The sequence below is a fragment of the Leuresthes tenuis genome, unplaced genomic scaffold (assembly GCF_036924035.1).
Source record: "Leuresthes tenuis unplaced genomic scaffold, fLeuTen1.0.hap1 SCAF_10, whole genome shotgun sequence".
Lineage (NCBI taxonomy): Eukaryota > Metazoa > Chordata > Actinopteri > Atheriniformes > Atherinopsidae > Leuresthes > Leuresthes tenuis.
This window is the reverse complement of record NW_027325364.1, coordinates 32,137,793-32,163,896: the sequence shown is the minus strand read 5'-3', so window position 1 is coordinate 32,163,896 and position 26,104 is coordinate 32,137,793. Positions and strand designations below refer to the sequence as shown.

At 42.4% G+C, this 26,104-nt stretch overlaps 1 protein-coding gene across 1 annotated transcript; it reads left to right on the top strand.

The window, feature by feature from the left end:
- The first annotated feature begins 3,367 nt into the window (after positions 1-3,367).
- On the top strand, positions 3,368-25,277 carry LOC140316993 (uncharacterized). The gene is made up of 3 exons (XM_072395071.1): positions 3,368-3,541; positions 21,553-21,678; positions 24,348-25,277. The coding sequence occupies exons 1-3, from the start codon at positions 3,368-3,370 to the stop codon at positions 25,275-25,277; spliced, it is 1,230 nt and encodes a 409-aa protein (XP_072251172.1).
- Positions 25,278-26,104: the final 827 nt, after the last annotated feature.

The following is a 26,104-nucleotide window of genomic DNA, read 5'->3' as shown; positions in this document are numbered from 1 at the left end:
ACCCGACATACCGAGCTTCGTCTATTTACTGAAGTCTGTAATGGCCGGTATGGTTGTAAAGCTCTGACTCCCCTGCACAATGATATGTAACCCAAATAATTGCACTTCCTTTCTATCAATAACCAATCGGGAATGTCTGAAGGCGGATTTATAGCTAATGGCGAAATCTCATTGGCTACTGTTTGTTTCTGCTAACTTGATTCGCTCAGACGCATCACGTGGTGGACTTTGACACTTCCGTGTTTAGCTTTTCGCGGTATCTCCGAAATGCCCCTTTCAAAGAAAAGAAAGCAACAATTGCGCTTTGCAAGGTGCAATTCAAGGAAAGCCATTAAAGTAGCTGATCAGCCATCAGGTAGCAGCACTTCTGACCGTAAACTGTCGTTAGAAAACCAAGAGGGAGTTAATGACAGTGCCACTGATTGTGCGACACAACAGTGACTTATCATACATGTAGCACGTCTCAATGAGTTGATACACGATCTCTTGTGCCCTAATTGTGCTGCATCGGATCTATTTATTAACATTGATCCAGTTAACCATGGATTTTGTAGCAGTCTGCTTTTAGAGTGCAGTAATTACAAAGGAGAGAGTCAGTATAGACGAAGCGTTTACACATCCACACGGCTGCAAAGCGAGACGAGAGGTGATGTCGCATTTGATGTTAATGTCCGCATGGTGCTTTTGGCCCATGAATTGGGAATAGGATATACTGCGCTGAGGAAGGTCAGCAAGGTGTTGGGGATCCCTTCCCTTCACCTGAAAACATACCAGAGGCATGACAAGAGAGTGACTGGTAGGCTATGGAAACGGGGATGTTGATTTTGAAGGTCTTTTCCAAAATAAATTGTTTTTCTCACTCAAGTGTAATCATATGTACTGTATCAATAAACTAAAGAAAAGGAACAGCTATTGACATAATATACTAAACATTTTTATATTTTCATTTAATTTATGCATTTTTTTTAGTGGCAGAAATTGAGAGAGGATTGGAGTTACTCCACAAGGCCAGGGAGCAGATCAGGCAGAAGTACACAGATGTCGATCCAGAGTTGGCAGAGTTGTTGAGGGAGGATGCTGATGCTGTAGTTAACATCGGTGTATCTTTTAATGGCACCTGGCAAAAAAGAGGGTTCACTTCCCATTATGGGATTGGTATTTGTATAGACATTCTCACAGGACTGGTCATTGATTTTGAGGTTTTATCCACATACTGCCATGCTTGTATCCTAAAGCAAGGTGCCAAGAATGAGGGTAAGATTACTGTGGAGGAATTTGATAGCTGGAGGGAGATGCACACTGACTGTGCAAAGAATTTCACAGGGTCCAGTAAAGCAATGGAGCAGGAGGCAGCAAAAAGGATGTGGGCCAGATCAGTCAGTCGCCACCAGCTGCGGTACACAGAGATGCTCTCAGATGGGGATAGCTCTGCTTTTAAGGAAGTGCTGCCACTGAATCCATACCCTGGGCATGACATTGTAAAGCTGGAATGTATAAATCATGCTCACAAGCGAATGGGCACAGCGCTCAGAAAATTTTGTGCGGAACGCAAATTGGGTGCGAAGGGTTTGGGGAAACTGACCGCAAACAAATGAAAAGCACTGCAAAATTTTTACAGGGGGGCAATTTTAAACAAGCAAGGTTCACTGGATTCAATCAAATCAGAGATATGGGCAGGCCTTCTCCACTGCGTGTCAACAGATGAAACACCATTGCATACTAGGTGCAATCTATCTTGGTGTTGGTATCGGAGGGCAGAAGACAACGGTGAGACCCCCGAAAGCCACACAGGACACGCTGCAAATTACCTATCCAACAAGGTGGGCCAGAAACTTCTCCCAATTTATCACCGCATGTCAAGCGACAGCTTGCTGCAAAGAATGCAGCATGGTGGCCCACAAAATGCAAACGAGTGCCTCAATTCTGTAATATGGGCCTGCTGCCCCAAAACTGTTTTTGTAGGCAAGAACAGGGTTGAGGCAGCAGCAAGCATGGCTATATCCTCTTTTAATGAGGGTGCCTCAGCTATGCTCAATGTGATGGCAAACTTATGGCTGGAGAGCACACTTATTACAGTTTATACCATCAAGCAGGCAGACCTGCTCAGGGTGGCCAAAGCAAACGCCATTCAGTCCACAAGTGCAAAAAGAAAAAGGAAACTTGTGAGCACAGCCAAGAAAGTGAAAAGGCACCAGCAAGAGATGTCAGAGGGAACTACCTATGGTGCTGGAATGGAGAATTAGAAAGATGTGACATCTACTGTGTTTATACTGTTTATCAACTTTTGTTGCCAACTTCTTGCATGATACGCCAATGTTAGTTATTTGAGTTACAGCAGTATAGGCCTTACATGCCTACCATGTAATTAAATAATCAATTTATATGAGCTTGTATTCTATATTAATATTGTTCTATTATTCTATATCATTATTACTAATGGCCTGAGCATTTATTCTGTTTTTTGAGCAATTGTTTCCAATACAAATCTTATAAATTCCCCTATTTAAATCTTTAAATGCCGTTTTCTCAAAATCAGTTTTTTGTATTTTTCCAGAATCAATATCTCAGCCTCTGTAGCACCTATTCATACCAAACTTTCCACTTAGCAGTATTCTGAAGATATTTGCAGAAGGATTCCTTAATAAATGATTCCTGGCCAGATTTATGTGACATTATAATAAAAGAATATGGCGAAAATCTATTTTTTAAGGCTATTAACAGTATATTTTGATTTTCTAGGTAATGAAAGCAGATATCCTAAAATCCTTCTGTAATTTTTTTTCATCTGGTGTGTAAACAAAATGAAAAAAGAATTTTGCACCTGGCTTTATCATATGTTCAGATCTATCTACTGGAAATATATGCAAATTTGCGCTTATTTAATGAGATAATGCCTAATTTGCATAATCAAACATACAAGTTTCAAAAACATTTAACACATTTTTTCTTCATACTTGTGTAAGTAATCAACAGAGGAAGTTTCATGGTGATATCTATTATTTTAAAATGTTACCCTATTCACCTGTAGTGTCTCGCCTTAAAATATGTACACAAACTTATGCCAGTCGGCTACTTATTATTACTGACATTTTTAACATATCACTGTCGCAGACACCATCGACCCTGCACCTCAAAAGTCTACATGACTACCACTCTGTAGCACTCAACCCCATTCTAATTACGAGTTTTGAAAAACTGGTTAGTAGAACAACATAGCCAACCCCGTTTGCCTTCACTACCAACAGATCCACAGAGGATGACATGTCTACTGCCCTACAGTCAGTCTAATAACACCACCACTGTTCAGTCTAAACAAAACCAAGGGGCTGATTACATCAGTGGAGCAGCTGAACAATTTTAGGTTCCTATGAATACACATCACAGACAACATGTCTTGGTCATCACATTTCAGAGCATCACGGAGTGGGTGAAGTGGCTGCACAGAACTCAAAGGAAACTAAAAGACAACACCCACGATACACAGCCTGTTCACCCTGCTGTCGTCAAACAAGAGATCACTGCCACACCACCAGACTACAGAGTAGCTTCTTTCCTCAGATTGTGAGACTCCTCAACTCATCCTTCGCACTCACGACGGATTACTTTGGAGTGAAGGTTTGGATGGTTACTTCCTTAGCCTAACCTGGAGGTGTGCCGGGCAACCTCGCTTCTGTGTCTGTTCTCTTCTCTGCCTCTATCGCCTACGAACAATCCACTGCGACTCCTGCAGTCTTGCTATGTCCAGTAGGATGTCATTCGTCCTCTGGTAATCGCAAATGCCAGATCCATCACCAATAAAATCAATGAACTAGAGCTACAGATCATTGAAACCTGGCTACATCTGCTCATTCCAGATGCTGCAGTACAGCTAGCATGCTGCACTAACTGCTGGCAGGAAAAGAGCAGAGATTCAGTAAGAGCAAAGGAGGGTGACTATACATGTAACGGGTGGTGTATGGACCCAATTGCAGTACAAAGGAGTCAGAAGACAGTGGTAAAAGGTTCAAGGCTTTACTGAGACTCTGGCAGACAGACAAACGGTTTAGAAACCGGCAAACAGGAATCACGAGAGGAGAGGCAAAGTTCTTGGTCAGGGACAGAAGGCTGGGTCGAATTACCAGGAGGCAGACGAAGCAGGGAATCAGGGACAGGCGAGGTCGGTACCGGTAAAGCCGGCAGGAGAACGCTGGAAAGACATGCATGGCAAAGACAATCTGGCAAAGGATAGAGTGTGGAGCTGGTGACTATATGCTGGGCTGATTGCATGTGATGAGAGGCAGCTGTGTGCACAGGTGAGTGGAGTTAACTGATGATTGGATGACTAAACTGTGACAATACATTCAAAATAACGACAGGATTGTTGCCTGATACTGCTGTTCCGATCTTGAAACCCTCACAGTGTCATCCAATGTATGTCTCTAAACAGACAATTGATGAGGTGAGAAAAACAGAGGGGAAAAAATGTAAAATGATCATCTAAACAGTATGAACAGGAATTTGCTGTGAAGTTATATGTGAAGAAATAAAGTGGGCCAGCTTTTCTTTTTTTTTTTCAGGTTAAGATCAATGTGGCGTCTTATTCAGTTAGCTAGATGAGGCTTAAAAAGCAAAAACTATACAGTGACAACACTGATTGTGATATTTTTACACCATTTTATGACACCAAGCTACTTTTTTTTCCCCCTTGTCCTGTCCAGCATTACGGCAGCAGAATTGTAGTCTGAATACCTTTTATCCCAAACAGATTTGCTTTGCCAAGGGAAGATTTATAAATGTAAAGCTCCCCTTGATGCCCATTTATTTATTTCTGTTTACAATATATAACATGTAATAGAACAGAACCGGACCGGCGGACAAGGAAAGAAGAAGAGGAAAGAAGAGGAAACTGAACAAAAATAGAAACAAAAACCAGACAACCAGCTGCTACACCTGTAAAAAACAAAACAAACAATCCATGGTCTCTGTTGGGAATCCAGCCTTAGAGCCACCAGGAGCACCTGAAAGCAGACAAGCAGAGAAAAAACAAACACACCAACAAACAAAAACAAGCACAAGTAGCAGCAATCACATACAACACAACTGTGGATATAGATGACCTGAGACGACATGATAATACATCAACTGCTTAGTGAGCATGCTACTGGACTTGTGTGTGTGTGTGTGCGCGTGTGTGTGTGAACATGCAACACCCATGGCATAGGATCTACATGATTACCATGCTTAGTTATGAGTGTATAAGTGTACACGGCCACAATCCACACCCAATACCCGGGAGGGCCAAGCGCCCCAGACAGCCATACAGTGGGTCAGCGCCTGCCCCAGCGCCCCTGGCCAAGTGCCCTGGGATTCAAGAAGTGCCCACAGGTGGTTGAAGTCGCGGGCAGCGGGAAGAGGCAATTGCCCCCGCCGCCCCCCCATCGGAAGAAGCACAAGCAGGCCAGGCGACAGCAAGTCCCAGACCCAGGCCCAGTCATCACCACACACACTTGCATGTCCCATACATCCACACATCCACACGTCCTCCCTCCCTCGACTCCGCTGGGGTGTAGCGCAGCGGGCACACCAGGGGGCCAGCAGCCCCCCCAGCCACCACAGACCCTGTACCAGCAGAATAATTCAGGTGATCCTGGCCCCTCCCGCCCCAGGCAGCAACCAGGAAGCATGGGTGTGAGAAGACCCCTTCCCATCACCTTTCTGGTTCTTCAATATTTTCTAATAGTTAGATTAAAATTGAGGGGCAGCCAACCTTGTAGAACTGGGAGCGTGGCCCTCTGGGCAGCCTACATACCCAAAGAGCCCCGCCCACCAGATGCCACTCAGTGTAACCACCCCCCAAGACCTAATGTGTGTGTGTGTGTGTGTGATGTCTAAGGTGTAATTAAAACAGGGGCGGGGGGCTGCCAAGGGGACCACCTACGTGGCCCCATCCACGACACCCCACAGAACACACACGCCCCCGGTCTGTATGGGAATATAGACCGGAGGAGAGGAGCACCCCCGGAGAGGGCAGCCAGGGACTGGCTGAAATAGGAATCCCCGTTACCTGGGACCCAACACAGGGCAGGAGGGCGTGATGTCCACCAGGCTCGGGGCCTGCAGCGACCATATTCCGCCCCCCCCCACACACACACTGCATGCCCCAACACCCTAAAAAAAACAACCTCTTGCGGACACATTGGAGTTCCCAGAGCAACAAGCCCGGCACCAGGACCTGCACCAACCCACCCATACTGTGGCACGTCCAGGGCAACCCAGACCCCCCAGGCACCCCCCCCCGCATGGCAGCGCCCAGCCACCAGGGCCCAGGCCCAGGACCACCACCCATGCCAGAGCGGCCCGGCCACCCTGTACAGAGCCAGTAGACACCACCCCAAGGCCCCTAAGGGACCCCGCCCCACACCACAAGACAGACCCACCCGCAAGCCCCCAAAACTGCCCTCCAAGCCCGACACACAGTCCCTCCCAACAATGATCAACCCGGTCCCCACGACCCGAGAGACCACCAGACGAGTGTGATCATGTGAGTGAGAGACGTCTGTGAGTTCTGAAGGAAAAATAATACATCATCAGCATAAAGACTTATTTTATGCTCCATATTTTGGGGTTGGATGCCTTTAATATTTCTATCTTGTCTTTTTTTTTTTTTTTTTCCCCCTTGTCCTGTTCAGCATTATGGCAGCAGAATTGTAGTCTGAATACCTTTGATGCCAAACAGATTTGCTTTGCCAAGGGAAGTTTTATAAATGTAAAGCTCCCCTTGATGCCCATTTATTTATTTTTGTTTACAATATATAACATGTAATAGAACTGAACCGGACCGGGGGACAAGGAAAGAAGAAGAGGAAAGAAGAGGAAACAGAACAAAAATAGAAACAAAAACCAGACAACCAGCTGCTACACCTGTAAAAAACAAAACAGACAACAATCCATGGCCTCTGAGGGGAATCCAGCCTTAGCGCCACCAGGAGCACCTGAAAGCAGACAAGCAGAGAAAAAACAAACACACAAACAAACAAAAACAAGCACAAGAAGCGGTAATCGCATACAACACAGCTGTGGATAGATGACCTGAGACGACATGATAACACATCAACTGCTTAGCGAGCATGCTACTGGGCTAATGAATGTGTGTGTGTGTGTGTGTGTGTGTGAGAACATGCAACACCCATGGCACAGGATCTACATGGTAACCGTGGTTAGTTATGAGTGTATAAGTGTACAGGGCCACAATCCACAGCCCCCCCCCCCCAGCAATCAGAAGCAGGCAGAGAGGGCCACAAGACCCAGGCCACCAGCAGCCCCCACGGAGCACAGAACCCAGGAAGCCCACCGCAGGGACAACCACGCATCCACCCAGAAGACTGCAGAGGAAGCCCCCGGATAGAGCCCCCATAAGCATAGGGCAGAGGCCCTCAGAGAGCCAGGGGCAACAGCCCACTGACCCCGCCAGGTCCCAGCCGCCCAGACATGGGCCGTGCACTGGACCCGGGCCCCGGGAGCCCGAGCGCCCCCAAACCCCCCGGCAGAGGCCCCACCCAATACCCAGGAGGGCCAAGTGCCCCAGACAGCCACGCAGTGGGTCAGCGCCTGCCCCAGCACCCCTGGCCAAGTGCCCTGGGAGCCAAGACGTGCCCACAGGTGGGTGAAGTCGCGAGCAGCGGAGAGAGGCAATGCCGCCCCCCCATCGGGAGAAGCACAGGCAGGCCAGGCCAGGCCCGGCGACAGCAAGTCCCAGATCCAGGCCCAATCATTACCACACACACTTTCACGTCCCATACATCCACACGTCCTCCCTCCCTCAACTCCGCTGGGGTGTAGCGCAGCGGGCACACCAGGGGGCCAGCAGCCCCCCAGCCACCACAGACCCCGAACCAGCAGAACAATTAATTAATCCTCTTGGCCCCTCCCGCCTCGAGCAGCAACCAGGAAGCAGGGGTGTGGGAAGAAGACCCCTCCCCTCACCCTTCTGGCTCTTCAATATTTTCTAATAGTGAGCGATTAAAATTGAGGGGCAGCCAAACTTGTAGGACTGGGAGCGCGGCCCTCTGGGCAGCCTACATACCCAAAGAGCCCCGCCCACCAGATGCCACTCAGTGTAACCACCCCCCAAGACCTAATGTGTGTGTGTGAGTGTGTGTTTGATAAGTAGTAATGTCTAAGGTGTAATTAAAACAGGGGCGGGGAACTGCAGAGTGCAACCAAAGGGGACCACCTACGTGGCCCCATCCACTACACCCCACCGAACACACACGGCCCCAAAACCCTTCATGTGTGAGTGTGTGCTGTGTACAGGAGCCAGAAGGGAGAGGGGTATGGGGATATACACCGGGGGGAGCTACTCTCCCCCGGAGAAGGCAGCCAGGGACTGGCTGCAATAGGCATCCCCGCTACCTGGGAGCCAACACAGGGCAGGAGGGGCTGATGTCCACCAGGCTCGGGGCCTGCAGCGACCATATTGCGGGAGCTACTGTACCCCCAGAAGGTACCCACCCCACCCCACCCCACAGGACCTCTACAAACAACAAACAAACAACAACAAAAAACAAACAGACAAACAAACAAACCACCCGGTCACACCAGTCGCAGCAGCCCGGGCCTGAGACCCACCATCACCCAGACCATCACCCAGGCCCCCCCACCCACCCCCCCAACAGGGGAAAAGCACCGCCCCCCCCCACCGCACGCCCCAACACCCTGAAAAAAAAAACAACCATCTGCGGACACCTTGGAGGTCCCAGAGCAACAAGCCCGGCACCAGGACCTGCACCAACCCACCCATACTGTGGCGCGTCCAGGACAACCCAGCCCCCCCAGGCACAGGCAGGGCCCCCCCCCCCCCCCGGGCGCAAGGCAGCGCCCAGCCACCAGGGCCCAGGCCCAGCACCACCACCCATGCCGGAGCGGCCCAGCCACCCGGCATAGAGCCAGCAGCCACCACCCCAAGGCCTCTAAGGGACCCCGCCCCACACCGCAAGACAGTCCCACCCGCAAGCCCCCAAAACTGCCCTCCAAGCCTGACACACAGTCCCCCCCAGCAATGACCAACCCGGTCCCCACGACCCGAGAGACCACCAGACGCCCGAAGCCACACAGCCCCCCCCAGCACACACCCAACCGCCCAGAGCGACGGGACAGCAACCCACCACCACCACTATGTGATAAAGCTAATCAGAGGGGACCAGAGAGAATTAAATTCAGCCAATTGATGTTTTGAGGAGGCAGACATTGTTTCCATGCTAATATAGTCTAAAAGAAAATTTCTAAACTGGTTAATACACAGATTGTTCTTCGCTTTCCAGTTCATGAGAATAGTTTTCTTTGCGATACATAACACTGTGAGAACCATGTGTGCTGAGTTAATTTCCATGTTGATGTTGTCTAAGTCACCCAGTATGCACAGTGTGGGGCATGCAGGGATGCTACACTTTAGCCATGTTGATAGGTCCGCACAGACTTCAAGCCAGAACTTCTGGACAGGCGCACAGAACCACAAAGCGTGTGCATAATCATCAGGTGTGTTATCTGTGCAATGTGAGCAGATGTTTGAGTGTGTTAGACCCATCCTGAACATCCTTTGTCCTGTATAGTGTGTTCTATGAAGGATTTTGTATTGTATGAGCTGTAAATTAGAATTCTGAGTCATTCTAAAGGTGTTCAAACATATTTGTGGCCAGAAGCTATGACTAGAACTGATGGATAAATCTGCTTCCCATTTTGAGGACGGTAGAGACATTGTGTCATCTATTTTAGACAATAATTTATATATTTTTGATAGTAGTTTTGGGGTGCAGATGCTTAGAAATTCTGCTACCCTAGTCGGGAGTTGTAAGTCTGGTTGGTGGGGGATATATTTCTTTGTTATTATAGACTTAAGTTGTTGATATTCTAGGAATTTATTGCTGCCTATCTCATGTTGTGATATGAGCTCATCAAATGAAATAAAATTTCCATTTTGGATTATATGTTCCAGATGTTTGATTCCTTTGATCTTCCACAGAGTAAAGTTTAGCATTTTTTTGTTTTGCAGTATGTCAGGATTGTTCCAGATGGGTGTAAGCTTACATGGGACAATTGAAGACTTTGTTATTTTAAGAAATTCCCACCAGGCTGTCAGAGAGGTGCTGATGTTAATGCTTTTGAAACATTTGTGATGTTTTACGTTTTGACTAATAAGTGGCAGGTCAGAGATTTCCAGATTATCACACAATGCTTGTTCTACATTTATCCATGGTTCATCTATTGGGCTAGGTTTAAACCATTTTGATATATACTGTAACCTATTGGCTAAGGAATAGTGCTGAAAATTAGGTAAATCTAATCCACCACAGTCCTTGGTCTTCTGTAGGGTTTTTAAACTAATACGTGGTGGTTTGTTTTTCCACAGAAATTTGGAGATGCAAGAATCTAGTGACTTAAACCAAGTAGCAGATGGTTTTATGGGGATCATTGAGAACAAATAATTAACTTTTGGTAGTATCATCATTTTAATGGTTGTAACTCTCCCCATAAGTGATATAGGTAAGGACTTCCAACGAGAGAGATCGTCCTCTACTGTCTTTAATAATTGCACATAATTTAGCTTTGTTAGCTCTGAGAGCCTGGAGGAAATGTTTATGCCTAAATATCTGATATTTCCTGACTGTAAAGTGATTGCTGGTATATTCTGGACTCTGCAGTTAATGGGCAGAACTGTGGTCTTAGACCAATTGATAGAGTAGTCAGAAAGTGCTGAGAATTTATTTATGAGTGTGATCGTGTGAGTGAGAGACGTTTGAGAGTTCTGAAGGAAAAGTAAAACATCATCAGCATAAAGACTTATTTTATGCTCAATATTTTGGGGTTGGATGCCTTTAATATTTCTTTCTTGTCTGATAGCAGCTGCTAAAGGTTCGATGAAAATAGCAAAAAGTGAGGGAGTTAGTGGGCAACCCTGTCTTGTACCTCTCTGCAGACTGAAGTTTGGAGAGGTTTGATCATTTGTCCTGACACACGCATTTGGGGAGCTATATAATATCCTTATCCAGTTGATGAAGTGTGACCCAAACCCAAATTTGTTTAATGCTGCGAATAAAAATTTCCAGTTCACTCGATCAAATGCTTTTTCTGCATCTAGAGAGACTATTGTGGTTTCCAGGTTGTTGATGTTAGAATAGTCTATGAGATTAATTAGCCTGCGAGTGTTAGTGGATGAGTGTCTACCCTTTATGAAACCTGTCTGGTCAGGATGTATTATAAGTGGAGTTATTTTTTCTATTCTTTTGGCGAGGGCTTTACAAATTATTTTGAGGTCTGCATTTATTAGAGATATTGGGCGGTAGCTGGATGGAAGTATGGGGTCTTTTCCTGGTTTCTGTAGCAAGATAATGTTAGCAGAGTTCATGTGTGGGGATAATCTGCCATTCTGCTTAACTTGTAATACCATTTTGTGAAATGCAGGTGCCAAAACAGTCCAAAATTCTTTGTAGAACTCTGCTGGAAAACCATCTGGTCCCGGGGCTTTGTTACTAGGCATATGTTGAAGGGCTTCATGGAGTTCTCCTATTGAAAGAGGTGAATCCAGAGCCATTGCCTGTTCGGTTTGTAATTTTGGAAGGTTGATATTACTAAGAAACTGATCTATGTTACTATCTGATGGATCATTTTGTGATGAATATAAGGTTTTATAGAAGTCCCTAAAAGCATTGTTGATTACATCGGGGTCATGGGTGACATTTCCTTTTGAGTCTTTAACAGAAGTGATTGTTGTTTTCTCTTTGTTTCTCTTTAGTTGGTTAGCTAGGAACCTTCCAGATTTATTGCCGTGCTCAAAGTTCTCCAAGCGAAGTCTTTGTATGAGAAACTGTGTTTGTTTATCAATAATTTTGTTTAATTCAAGTTTAGCTTTTCTTAATTCATTCAGTGTGTGTTCCTCTTTGGAGGTACTGTAGACAATTTCTAATGATTTAATCCTGAGTTCTAAATCTGATATCCTTGAACTTTCCCTCTTTTTCTTATTTGATGAAAAAGAGAGTATTTTGCCTCTCATAACTGCTTTTCCGGCTTCCCAAAGAGTACAAGCTGACATTCCTGGCAGGTCATTATTTTCTAAATATACAGACCATTCCCTTTTGAAATAATTAATAAAATCAGGGTCTTTTAGTAATGATGTATTAAATCTCCAATTCCTAGCTGGTGGTGTAACTCTGTTATTCTTCAGTGTGATAGAAACTGGAGCGTGATCACTGATAGTGATGGGGTGGATTTTGGTGTCTGAAATATCCCTCAACAAGGAACTGCTAACTAACAAATAATCTATTCTTGAGTATGAGTGGTGTACCGGTGAGAAGAAGGTGTATTCTCTAAGAGCGGGGTGGTGGGAGCGCCAAGCATCACAAAGACCAAAATCTTTCATATACTGTTTAACAATATTCGTGGACTGCCAGTTCCGCTGACTTCCTGAAGTACTGAGTCTGTCTAGTCCTGAGTCTAATACCATGTTAAAGTCCCCTCCTATGATGAGTGTGTTATCTGAGTGATCAGAGAGTGAAGTGAAAAAGGAGTGAAAAAATGAGGGGTCATCCACATTTGGACCATATATATTTGCAATGCATAAATTCATATTTTGAACAGATAAATTAACTATTAGAAATCTACCTTCTGGATCTATAACTGTGTTGTTTACGGTGAAATTTACTCTTCTATTTATCAGAATGGCTACACCTCTTTGTCTGGAGTTGTAACAGGCTGAGTACACATGAGGAAACTGTGCTGTGGTGAGAACATCAGCTGCAGTCTCTGATAAATGAATCTCCTGTAATAAAACAATGTCCGCCTGTAAATCCTTCAATTTATTGGAGATTTTTAATCTCTTCTCCCTGGACCCAGCTCCATGCACATTCCATGAGATAAACCTCAGTGTGGACATGCTCAGACTAACGCAGTGAGTGCTGGATGCTTGCTAAAAGCATCCCGTGCGTGTGTGTGCATATATGCTTCCATGAACATGCCATTGTTGGTGTTTCAGTTGTCAGTATGAGCTTGCTACAATATGCACTTGCGCTGTCGATGCTGTGTGGAACTTCATTATGTGCTCTGCTCAAAACTCTATGTGCGCCGTGCTTGTTAACATTACTTATTAAGGTGGAAACGCAGCGGGTTGGGGAAGAAAGACAGAATAGAAAAACAGTGCAAAAGAGTGGAAGTGTGAGATAGAAAAAGGAAAAACAAAAACAAAAAAACAAAAACAAATAAACAAATATGAGCTGCATATATCCTATGCTGCTGAGACTGGCAGTGAGCTATATATTTTGCCTTGATAGATAACTAGATATGAATTGGATAGACTATTTCAGAGTTACTTATGTACCATCTATGGTGATATGATTTATACAAGTTAACGAATACAGATCACCTGGAGTTTAGAAGAGCCAAGGAGTGGTTTCCTGGTCGCGGTACAGCTGCCCGTTGATGAATAACTTATCCACCGCGATGACAGCCCGGGAGCCTCCTTCCATGAACTTTCTCCGGATGGGGAACAGAACCCTGCGTCTTTCCAGGATTTCTTTGGGAAACTGGTCGTTGACGCTGAAGTCCGTTCCTCTCAGCTCCCTGCCGCGTCCCCTCACCTGGACCTTCTGTTGGAAATGCTCGAACTTGGCCACAATCGGTCTCGGTCGGCGGGCATCAGGTCTCTTCCCTCCCAGGCGGTGGACTCGGTGAAAAGTAATGTTTTTCACTACATCTCCTGGAAGTTTCAGTTGATTTTGGATGAAATTTTTCACTGTGAGTTCAGGATCCTCGTCTGCCTGCTCCGGGATTCCAGAAAACACCAGATTGTCCCTCATACTACGAGCCTGGAGATCAATAATTGATTATTTTATCCTCTTGTTCTCATCAGAGATCCGGCTCATTCCTTCTACACCGATCCTCTGAGGGCTGCGTTTTCTGCAGCCAGCGTCTGCACCTGTTGCTGGCTGAACTCCAACGACTCCCGTAATGCCTGGAACTCTCTGTGTAGAATTTCTAACAGAGACATACGGGCGTCGAAGCTGGATAATTTGTTATCGATCGATGTTAAAATGTCCGTCGAATCATTACCAGCTGGAGACGTCGCTCCGGGTGACTCTTCATTGCGACTTCTCTTTGAAGTTGAAGCCTTGCTGCTAGCAGATGGGGTTTGGTTGGTTTTCCCCATGACGATCCTGTCAAAACACTCGTCGATGAAATCCGTGAGGCTCTCCAGGCTTTCTTCACTGTACTCCAGTGTTTTGTTTTTGTTTCACCCGATAATATATTTATTTAAACAGTAGTTATTGGCGTAATTATAATCTTATTATATTGTTTGCTCTATTTGAGGCGCGCCTTGTTTGAATCTGCCGATAGTCTCACACAATCTCGCGACACTACAGCATCACACACCTCCTACAGCATCACACCTATCTTGTCTGATAGCAGCTGCTAAAGGTTCGATGAAAATAGCAAAAAGTGAGGGAGAAAGTGGGCAACCCTGTCTTGTACCTCTCTGCAGACTGAAGCTTGGAGAAGTTTGATCATTTGTCCTGACACTTGCATTTGGGGAGCTATATAATATCCTCATCCAGTTGATGAAGTGTGACCCAAACCCAAATTTGTTTAATGCTGCGAATAAAAATTTCCAGTTCACTCGATCAAATGCTTTTTCTGCATCTAGAGAGACGATTGTGGTTTCCAGGTTGTTGATGGTAGAATAATCTATGAGATTAATTAGCCTGCAAGTGTTAGTGTCGACCCTTTATAAAACCTGTCTGGTCAGGATATATTATAAGTGGAGTTATTGTTTCTATTCTTTTGGCGAGGGCTTTACAACTTATTTTGAGGTCTACATTTATTAGAGATATTGGGCGGTAGCTGGATGGAAGTATGGGGTCTTTTCCTGGTTTCTGTAGTAGGATAATGTTAGCAGAGTTCATGTATGGGCTAGCTATTAACTGGGAAATAAAATGTATTGACAGTAATCAGGAGGCTGAAATGATGATTCAATAGAATGGCTATAGTTGATGATTTATAGCTATACTCGTAGCTGTTGCTAAGGTTTTCCTGTTTAACTCTAATTGTGAGTCATCAGCTCGATGTAAAATACCTTAATTTAAGTATGAAATTATTAAATGATGGAGTTACCATCCGGCTCGTAGTCGATGGACCTATGGTTTGCAGTCTATATATGCTTGATTCTATGTTATATATGTGTTTTGATATGACTCCCGTATGTAAAGAAAATGAAAATGAGATACCGAACAAACAACCACAATGACTTAAATTAAGTAACCCAAGAAATGGTTGAAATTGGCTCACTTTAATATTTGTGGCTTAAGAAATAAAGTGAATGAAATCAAATATATTTTGTCATGTCGAATTCATCTGCAGTATCAGAGACTTATTTAGATTGTTCCTTTGGTGATGCAGCTGTGGGAATTCAGGGATACAGTGTCTATAGAAGGGATAGGACTGCACATGGAGGTGGTGTAGCAATGTATGTACAAAATCATATACCAGCAAAAGTGAGATATGATTTGATGTATGCTGATATTGAAGTGCTATGGATGCAAATTAATTTACCTCATTGGAAACCTTTGCTGATAGGATGTAGCTATAGGCCTCCAAATGCATAATTAAATTAATTATTAATGAAATTGTGTGAAATGTTAGGTACAGTGGGCAATTTTGATAGTGAGATTTATTTATTTATTAAATTAATGTTGCATCGGTGTGTAACTTTGCCAAAACAATGTCGGACACCGTAGTTTTCTCTGAACCCCTGCCAAATCTGACCAGTGATGACATGTTTAGCCGTATGTTCTCATTTAATCGAAACCTGGCTGCAGCAGGAGGATCATGTTAGCATTAATGAATCAACTCCCTCTGACTATTTAAATGTTCACGTTCCTCCAACCACAGGCAGAGGAGGAGGAGTGGCAGCTATCTTCAGATCAGGGTTACTAATCAGTCCTAGACCCAAGATTAGTTTTAGCTCTTTTGAATCTCTGATTCTCAGTTTTTCCCAACCAAAGTGGAAATCACAAAAACCTCTTGTATTTGTTGTTGTGTATCGTCCACCTGGCCCTTATTCTGAGTTTCTGTCTGAATTCTCAGTTTTTATCCCAGTTAGTGCTGAGTACAGATAAAGTCATTGTAGTATATTCATGTAGATGTTGAAAATGACAGCCTAAATATTAACTTTAATTCTATATTAGACTCTATTGGATTTTCTCAAAGTGTTCACAGACCTACTCACTGCCTTAATCATACCCTTGACCTTGTGCTGCCTTGTGGCATTGAGAGTGAACAGTTAACAGTGTTCCCTCATAACCCTGTCTTGTCTTACCATTTTTTAATAACTTTTGAATTTACACTACTTGACTATACAGCTTCTGAGAAGAATTTTACAGATAGAAGGTGTCTATCAGAGAATGCTGTAACCAGATTTAAAGAGTTGATTTCATCATCCTTTTCTTCACTGCCATGTGCTGATATGACAGAGGACGGCTACCTAAATTTTACTCCAGTAGAACTTGACTCTCTTGTTGACAGCACTATAGCTTCAATGCTTACAACACTGGACAATGTTGCCCCTCTGAAAAGGATGGCAATCAGTCAGAAGAGGTTGGCTCCTTGGTATAATTCACAGCTGCGTGCGTTAAAGCAGACTGCAAGAAAGCTGGAGAGACAGTGGTGTTCCTCTAATTTAGAAGAGTCTCAATTGGTCTGGAAAGATAGTTTAATAACGTATAAGAAAGCACTTCGTAAAGCTAGAACTGCTTATTATTCATCATTGATAGAAGAGAATAAGAATAATCCCAGGTTTCTTTTCAGCACTGTTGCCAGGCTGACAAAGAGTCCGAGCTCTGTTGAGCCATGTATTCCTTTAACTCTCAGCAGTGATGATTTCATGAGATTCTTCATCAATAAAATTGTTTCTATCAGAGAGAAGATTAATGGAATCCTTCCCACTATTATCACTGATGTATCATCAAGTAGAGCAGCTTTAGAAGTATCTTTCGAACCTGATTTGTATTCAGACGACTTCTGCCCAGTTGATCTCTATGAGCCAACAACAGCAATAGTCTCTTCTAAACCATCAACTTGTATTTTAGACCCAATCCCAACCAGACTGTTCAAGGAGGTTTTCCCCTTAATTGACACTTCCATATTGGATTTGATCAATCTGTCTTTGTTGACAGGGTATGTACCTCGGACTTTTAAGGTTGCTGTAATTAAACCTTTACTTAAAAAACCTACTCTTGATTCAGAAGTGTTGGCTAATTATCGACCTATATCCAATCTCCCTTTTTTGTCTAAAGTTCTTGAAAAAATAGTTGCAGTTCAACTTTGTGATCATTTACATAGAAATAATCTGTTTGAAGAGTTTCAGTCAGGATTCAGAGTGCATCATAGCACAGAAACAGCACTGGTGAAAGTTACCAATGATCTCCTCTTAGCCTCTGATAGCGGACTTGTTTCTGTGCTTGTCCTGTTGGATCTCAGTGCTACATTTGATACGATCGATCACAGCATTCTGTTACAGAGACTTGAACATGTTATAGGCATTGAAGGAACTGCTGTAAGGGCACACATAGTGAGATAGTTAGAACTATTTTATCACATTACGCTATCTGAATAAGCCTTATTTAACCTTGTTTTCGGCACCACCTTCAATCAAAACTGAATTGAATGATGATGAGAATCAGAGAGACATCATTCCTGATTATCAGTTTGAGAGGTGCAACCATTCCAGCGATTGATGTACCAAGGCTGAGCCCCGATGTTGTCAGAAAGATGTACAGAAACCTTAATGAAATGCAAACATCCTGTTTTTGGACATGACTGGTGCTTCAAATGCATATGGAGCCCACAGTCCTGAACAGTTTTTTTTAATTTTGTTTCTGGAGGAGCTGGCTGTGGAAAATCACATATCATCAAATCTATACATGAGGAGTCAACAAATATTCTCCACCAACTCCATAGATTCAAAGACTTTGCAGAACTCCTCAACAGGATCAGAGTAAAGGAAAAGACGGATTCTCTGAGCGAACATGACAGGTCAAGATGACTGCCACAATTCCGACTGCCAACTCTTGCTGCTCTCTGTCCTGATATCATAGATATTAAGCAGAAGTTTACAAAAAAGGAGAAGTGATCAAACTGGGAACATTAAAATGGAAAAAATACATTTACCAGACAACATTCATTCAGCAATAGGTGAACACGTCATGCTCATTCGGAACCTGGATGTCAAGGATGGGGTCATTCGCCGGACATTTGGAACAACTGTCAATCATTGGAGTCCAATTACGGGTCACAAAATTTCCCACAGATTCAGGGACCATCTGATATTTGGTATACATAGAAAAATCAGAGGAGAATCTCAGCTTGAAGGGTGTTTTTACACAGCAGTTTCCTATGAAGTTAGCCTTTGCCTCTACAGCTCACAAAGTACAAGGCATGACCATGCAGTCAGCTGTGATGTGTTTAAAATGTGTTTTTGCCCCAGGAATGGCCTACATCGCCTTCAGCAGGACAACTTCACGTCAGGAACTCTACATCACAGAGTTTAGTCAAGACAAAATTTATGCTGATCCACAAATCACAGCTGCACTGCAGGAGATGAAATTAGCTTCATTTGAGAATACAAGGCAACTGTTACAACTTGGAAAAACAACTGACTAATTTAATTACATTTTTGACAATCATCCACCACAACACCGAAGGACTTCTGTCTTACATTTAGAACTTAAAATGCCACCATGAATTATGGTTGGCTGATGTTTTATGCATGACTGAAACATACTTGTCTGGATCTTCTGTTTCCCCCTTTATCCAATTGGAAGGATACACTATGTTCACCGAGAACAGACACGTCTCTTACACAACCTTTTCTGAGATGGCTTAAAAAAGATGGAGGTGGAGTTGCACTCTACTGTTAGAGCAGCATTAAAGTAGAACCTCTGAGATACATAATGTGATCACCTTAAATTCATTGTTATCAAAGTTGAGGACCCAGTAAGAACACTAATTGCAGCGATTCACAGGCCACCAAATTACACACTTAACAGATTTTTATCCCAAATGTAAAGTTTATTGGATTGTTTGAACATGATGAACCTGCAACCTATCATCATCAGGACATGAACAGGATTTGTACCAGTTAAATCTGACCTATGGTTAAATCACTGATTAATCGTTTATTGAACAATTCAGTTGGTGTCATAGATGGCATCCACCTATTTATAGAGGCTCATTAGGCAGGTCAAAAAGCTTAATTAAACTATGGTACAATTTCAATAAAGAATGTAGTTTCTGATTTTGAACTGCAATGGTGGCTAGACAATCGTTTTAGCTTTTGTTTCCTGATCTGACAGGAAGGCAGTTCACCATTAAATTCTTTCAATTATTTTGTGCCAGTATTTCTGACCAAGACTGTTCATCAGAGTTCGAGAGTGATGTGTCCTGTCAGAAGATATTGTCTACACAGCTTAGCTAATGGGTTTCTGATGAAAATGGGAAGGGACGCAGAATTACAAGACAAATATTACGTATTATAATCCAATATCACCTCAAAACTAATATGAAGTACAGTGTATGTCTAATTAATAATAAATATATATTATATATAAATAATAGAATATGTCTGAGTGAGCATAGTGAGATATAAATGTGGTTTGATAAACCAAATAAGTAACTAAACCAAAGAAAGTTAAGTCCTGGTGGATGACAATAGAGTGAGTCATACATAACGCGGATTTGTATATCTTAGAAACATTGGCCCAAGGTAGATCCATCCACAGATTCAAAGTATGCAGCCACTTGTACTTTGTTAACAGTGTGAAACAACTCTTGGACAATCTTTAGGTCACCTCTGGTATGGTTTTAAAAACAGAAAAACAATCAGTGTTGTGTGTGTCTTTTATTTTATGACATGTAGGAAACATTAAAGTAATGGACAGTTAATTGAACTTCCAGTTACGTTACTGAAAAATATGTTATGTTACCCAATTTAAAAGAATATAATCACTCACAAACACTAGAGTTATGTTTGTTTTCCTCATCAGCCAAGTTATTCAGTTAGCGATAGATAATCCACACATCTCTTATACTCCTGTATTATCTCCCTTTGCTTTCATCTCAGCTTTCCTGGCAGCTGGCTTCAATGCAGACCCTTATCCCCTATTTTTTCATAACCCATATTATCCTCCCACTTTCAACACTCTTTCGGATGGCAAAGGAAGATGTCAGCTTCAAACACACCTAGCCCGACCTGAAAGTATAAAGCATCCCTTTCAGTTAGCAGTATCTATACTCTTCCCAACTCCAGCCTCACCATCCCAACCATCAGCACCACTAACATGCTACCCTCATCGTTCATCCCCTCGTATTGCTACTTTTCTATTCTGTTTGTGCAGACTATAATCAGACTTGTATAATTATAACATTTTCAGTTATAATTGTGAATGCAGATGATTGGTGTACCCCCTCCGTCATATGCAGACTGATTGTACAAAATAGAGAGGCTAAAATACAAACAAAAAAGACATAATGAAGACAAGATGTTTGAAGTACACTCCTCAGATCTGGGAGCTTACTGCTTAATACATTCCAGGGTCTAGGTGTGTCTGCTGATATTAATTCTCCCCAACCACTCTCCCCACCCCTGCATTTTTTCTTTTTTGCCTTGTAGCTCATTTTTCCTTCAGAGCTGTCAGATTTACTTCCAATTAACGTATATCTGTTCCAGTTCAATGACTCAACACAAGCACTTCTGCTGCTGCTTCCAGCTCTATTTTTCAAACTTTCTGCCGTTGCTATGGTGCTTGTCTTCTTCCTGCTATGAGAACATTGCCTGAATGTATTTCAGCTATATCCCTGCAACACAAGTCTCAAAAGTAAACAATTCAGAGTCATACATACTTCGTTGCTGACTTGCTTTGTTAATATATATAAAATTTTTGGTTTGGTATTTACAGATGCCAGAATTTTTACACTTTCAACATAATAACTATAATGTTATACACATTATTCCTACATCACTTAAGTAGTTACCAAAGAAATTAAAAGAAGATGAAAACGAATAATAATAGAATAGAAAGATAAATAAATAAATAAATAAATAAATAATGATAATAGCAAAACCCCAAAAAAATGTTGTGGAAAACACCCCAGTTTCTGTAGCTTTCATCTACAAAGCTGCATAGCCACATGCTAGGTTATTCAGCCCAACAAGGGATGTTAACTACCACATAAAATGCTCAACATAAACAGTAGTGATGGGATACTCGATTCCTTTTACTGACTTGAGTTTGTATGAGTCCTTCACTAAAGTGAATCGGATTTTCGAGTCACTTGAATCAGTCACTCAGAGTGTGCGCCACAGAATGTACAAATAAGTTCCAAACCACTCCAGTCCCCAAATCATTTTGAATATCATGTCATGTTTTGGGTTTTGTTTTTTTGTCATGTCTTGTTTTCAGGTTTTAGGTTTTGCTATGTTTTTCCTTGTCACGTCATTAGGTTCATTTAAGTCACCTGTCTTTGTTTCCACAGCTGCAGTCGATCCCAGTCACCTCACCACAGTATTTTGGTTTCCAGGTTCCCTCAGTTCCTTGCAAAATCCTCACCTCTCCTTACCTCACTTCATGCCACGAGTTCCATGTTCTTCAAGTTTGTCAGGTCAGGTTTCTCCTCTCATTTTTCCACAGCCATAGCTGTTGATGTTTTTTCAGTTTATTCAGTTTAGTTTATTGTAATCCGGCTCAGCCACACCTTTTGTTTTTTGTGGAAATAAACAAAGTTTTACTTTCAACAATCCGCATCTGGGTCCTCCCTCTACCACGTCACGCACAACCCCCATCCACCAGTTGTGACAGTTAAAAAGATTAAAATCAAGTCTTCAAGGCGAAACATTTATTTTTCTTTCTTTCTCTCTACATAAATGCAAATTACCCAAACAGCCAATAAATTCACATTCAGTGCGAAATAGGGCAGACTTATAATAAAATGTATAAAAATGTGCGCAAATAGAACATTTAAGTAACCTAAACAATAGTGCAAAAATAATAATATTAAAACATTCAACAGTGCACTATTAGAATAAAATAATTATGTACAGAATGAATGAACTCCTGCTTCCTTCAAAATGAAGCCAAGAGGGAGAGAACCGATTTTCCTTTTAATATTGACTAAACAACCTGTTTTTCATTTTTTATTTTCAAAATGAAAACTTTAGTTTCAAGAAGAAAACTGAAAATCAGAAAAAGACGTAAAATTTAGATTTTCGATATTCATCTATGGTGTGAATTTTTTTGGTCATGACCCAGAAGTGATCCTGTCCCCACACATTACGCGCCCATCAAGGAAAGTTGCTCAGTGGTGTTGAGGAATAGATGGGGAAAGTTTTGTACTCTTTCGGGGAGGAAAACAAGCAACGCTAAATGGCAGCGACATGTCAGTGAACAAGATATGCTGAATTTTCCAGGTAGCATGAGGATCATCCACACAGGGTCTTTAGATATTCTGAGAAGGAAGACTGGCTCTGAGATCCTGAAGAAAGACTTTTCTCTGCTGTTGGAGAGACTTTGTCACTATTGGGGCGGCTGTAGCTCAGGAGGAAGAGGAAGAGCAGTCGCCCACCAATCGGAAGGTTGGTGGTTCGACTCTGGCTTCCCTGGCTACATGTCGAAGCGTCCTTGGGCAAGACACTGAACCCACGTTTGTTGTTGTGTATCGTCCACCTGGCCTTTATTCTGAGTTTCTATCTGAATTCTCAGAGTTTTTATCCCAGTTAGTGCTGAGTACAGATAAAGTCATTGTAGTGGGTGACTTTAATATTCATGTAGATGTTGAAAATGACAGCCTAAATATTAACTTTAATTCTATATTAGACTATTGGATTTTCTCAGTGTTCACAGACCTACTCACTGCCTTAATCATACCATTGACCTTGTGCTGACTTATGGCATTGAGAGTGAACAGTTAACAGTGTTCCCTCATAACCCTGTCTTGTCTGACCATTTTTTAATAACTTTTGAATTTACATTACTTGACTAAACGGTTTCAGAGAAGAATTCTACATATAGAAGGTGTCAGAGAATGCTGTAACCAGATTTAAAGAGTTGATTTCATCATCCTTTTCTTCACTGCCATGTGCAAATATGACAGAGGACGGCTACCTAAATTTTACTCCAGTAGAACTTGACTCTCTTGTTGACAGCACTACAGCTTCAATGCGTACAACACTGGACAATGTTGCCCCTCTGAAAAGGAAGGTAATCAGTCAGAAGAGGTTGGCTCCTTGGTATAATTCACAGCTGCGTGCGTTAAAGCAGACTGCAAGAAAGCTGGAGAGACAGTGGCGTTCCTCTAATTTAGAAGAGTCTCAATTAGTCTGGAAAGATAGTTTAATAACGTATAAGAAAGCACTTCGTAAAGCTAGAACTGCTTATTATTCATCATTGATAGAAGAGAATAAGAATAATCCCAGGTTTCTTTTCAGCACTGTTGCCAGGCTGACAAAGAGTCCGAGCTCTGTTGAGCCATGTATTCCTTTAACTCTCAGCAGTGATGATTTCATGAGATTCTTCATCAATAAAATTGTTTCTATCAGAGAGAAGATTAATGGAATCCTTCCCACTATTATCACTGATGTATCATCAAGTAGAGCAGCTTTAGAAGTATCTTTCGAACCTGATTTGTATTTAGACAGCTTCTGTCCAGTTGATCTTTCTGAGCTAACAACAGCAATAGTCTCTTCTAAACCATCAACTTGTATGTTAGACCCAATCCCAACCAGACTGTTCAAGGAGGTTTTCCCCTTAATTGACACTTCCATATTGGATTTGATCAATCGGTCTTTGTTGATAGGATATGTACCTCAGACTTTTAAGGTTGCTGTAATTAAACCTTTACTTAAAAAACCTACTCTTGATTCAGAAGTGTTGGCTAATTATCAACCTATATCCAATCTCCCTTTTTTGTCCAAAGTTCTTGAAAAAATAGTTGCAGTTCAACTTTGTGATCATTTACATAGAAATAATCTGTTTGAAGAGTTTCAGCCAGGATTCTGAGTGCATCATAGCACAGAAACAGCACTGGTGAAAGTTACCAATGATCTCCTCTTAGCCTCTGATAGCGGACTTGTTTCTGTGCTTGTCCTGTTGGATCTCAGTGCTACATTTGATACGATCGATCACAGCATTCTGTTACAGAGACTTGAACATGTTATTGGGATTAAAGGAACTGCATTAGGCTGGTTTAAGTCATATTTATCTGATAGATTCCAGTTTGTTCTTGTAAATGAAGAATCTTCCTCACACGTTGGAGTAAGTCATGGAGTTCCTCAGGGTTCTGTGCTTGGACCGATTCTTTTTACTTTATACATGCTTCCATTAGGTAACATTATCAGACAGCATGGCATAAATTTCCATTGTTATGCTGATGATACTCAGCTGTACTTATCTATGAAACCAGATGAAACCTACAGGTTGGTCAGACTACAAGCCTGTCTTAAAGACATAAAGACCTGGATGACTCAGAACTGTCTGCTTTTAAATTCAGACAAAACTGAAGTTGTTCTCTTTGGACCTGAGCGCTTCAGGGAGAAATTGTCTAGTTATATAGTTACTCTAGATGGTATTTCCTTGGCTTCTAGTTCTACAGTGAGGAACCTTGGAGTTATTTTTGACCAGAATTTATCATTTGACGCACATATAAAACTGGTTTCTAGGACTGCCTTCTTTCACCTTCGTAATATTGCTAAAATCAGGAACATCCTGTCTCAGGGTGATGCAGAGAAACTAGTTCATGCATTTGTTACTTCAAGATTGGACTACTGTAATTCCTTATTATTGGGCTGTCCCACATATTCTCTGAAAAGCCTCCAGCTGATCCAAAATGCTGCAGCCAGAGTTCTGATGAGAACTAACAGGAGAGATCATGTTTCTCCAGTTTTAGCTTCTCTTCATTGGCTCCCTGTTAAATTCAGAATACAATTTAAGATTCTTCTTCTCACATATAAAGTTCTTAATGACCGAGCTCCATCATATCTTAAAGATTTAATTGTAAGATATTTTCCTAGCAGAGCACTTCGCTCCCAAACTGCAGGTTTACTTGTTGTTCCCAGAGTTTCTAAAAGTAGAATGGGAGGTAGAGCCTTCAGTTATCAGGCCCCTCTCTTGTGGAATAAACTGCCAGTAAATGTCCGGGAAGCAGACACCCTTTCCACTTTTAAGATTAGGCTTAAAACTTTTCTTTTCAATAAAGCTTATAGTTAGGGATGGCTCAGGTAATCCTGAAACATCCCATAGTTAAGCTGCTATAGGCTTAGACTGCTGGGGGACCTCATCTGTCACACCTTTCCTCACTTTGCTCTCTTTTTCCTCCTGTTTAATTTAAAAATTGATTTTATGTACATGTGACATTATTGTGATTATTAACCTATGTTTCCCTGTTCCAACAGATATCCTTTGAATGGCGTTATGGTGTTTTTCCCCCCTCTTTTCCCTCTTTTCTGTCTTCTCAAACCCCAGCTGGTCGAGGCGGATGGCCACCCTTCCTGAGTCTGGTTCTGCCAGAGGTGTCTTCCTGTTAAAAGGGAGTCGTTCCTTTCCACAGTCGCCACAGGCACGCTCAGGATGGGAGATTGGACTGAAGACACGTTTCGGTGCAATCTGTTGGTTTCCTTAGCTAGGATATAAATTTTTTGAATTGGCTCTATATGAATTAATTGGATTATGATTACAATGAATTGAATTCCAATTGGCTTGAATTAGACTATATTACTTAAGTGCCTTCAGATGACAATTGTTGTAATCTGGCGCTATATAAATAAAATTGAATTGAATGGAATTGAATCCATCAGTTCTAATCATAACTTCTGGCCACAAATATGTTTGAACACCTTCAGAATGACTCGGAATCCTAATTTACAGCTCATACAATACAAAATTCTTCACAAAACACATTATACAGGACAAAGGATGTTCAGGATGGGTCTGACACACTCAAACATCTGCTCACATTGCACAGATAACACACCTGATGATTATGCACATGCTTTGTGGTTTTGTGCGCCTGTCCAGAAGTTCTGGTTTGAAGTCTG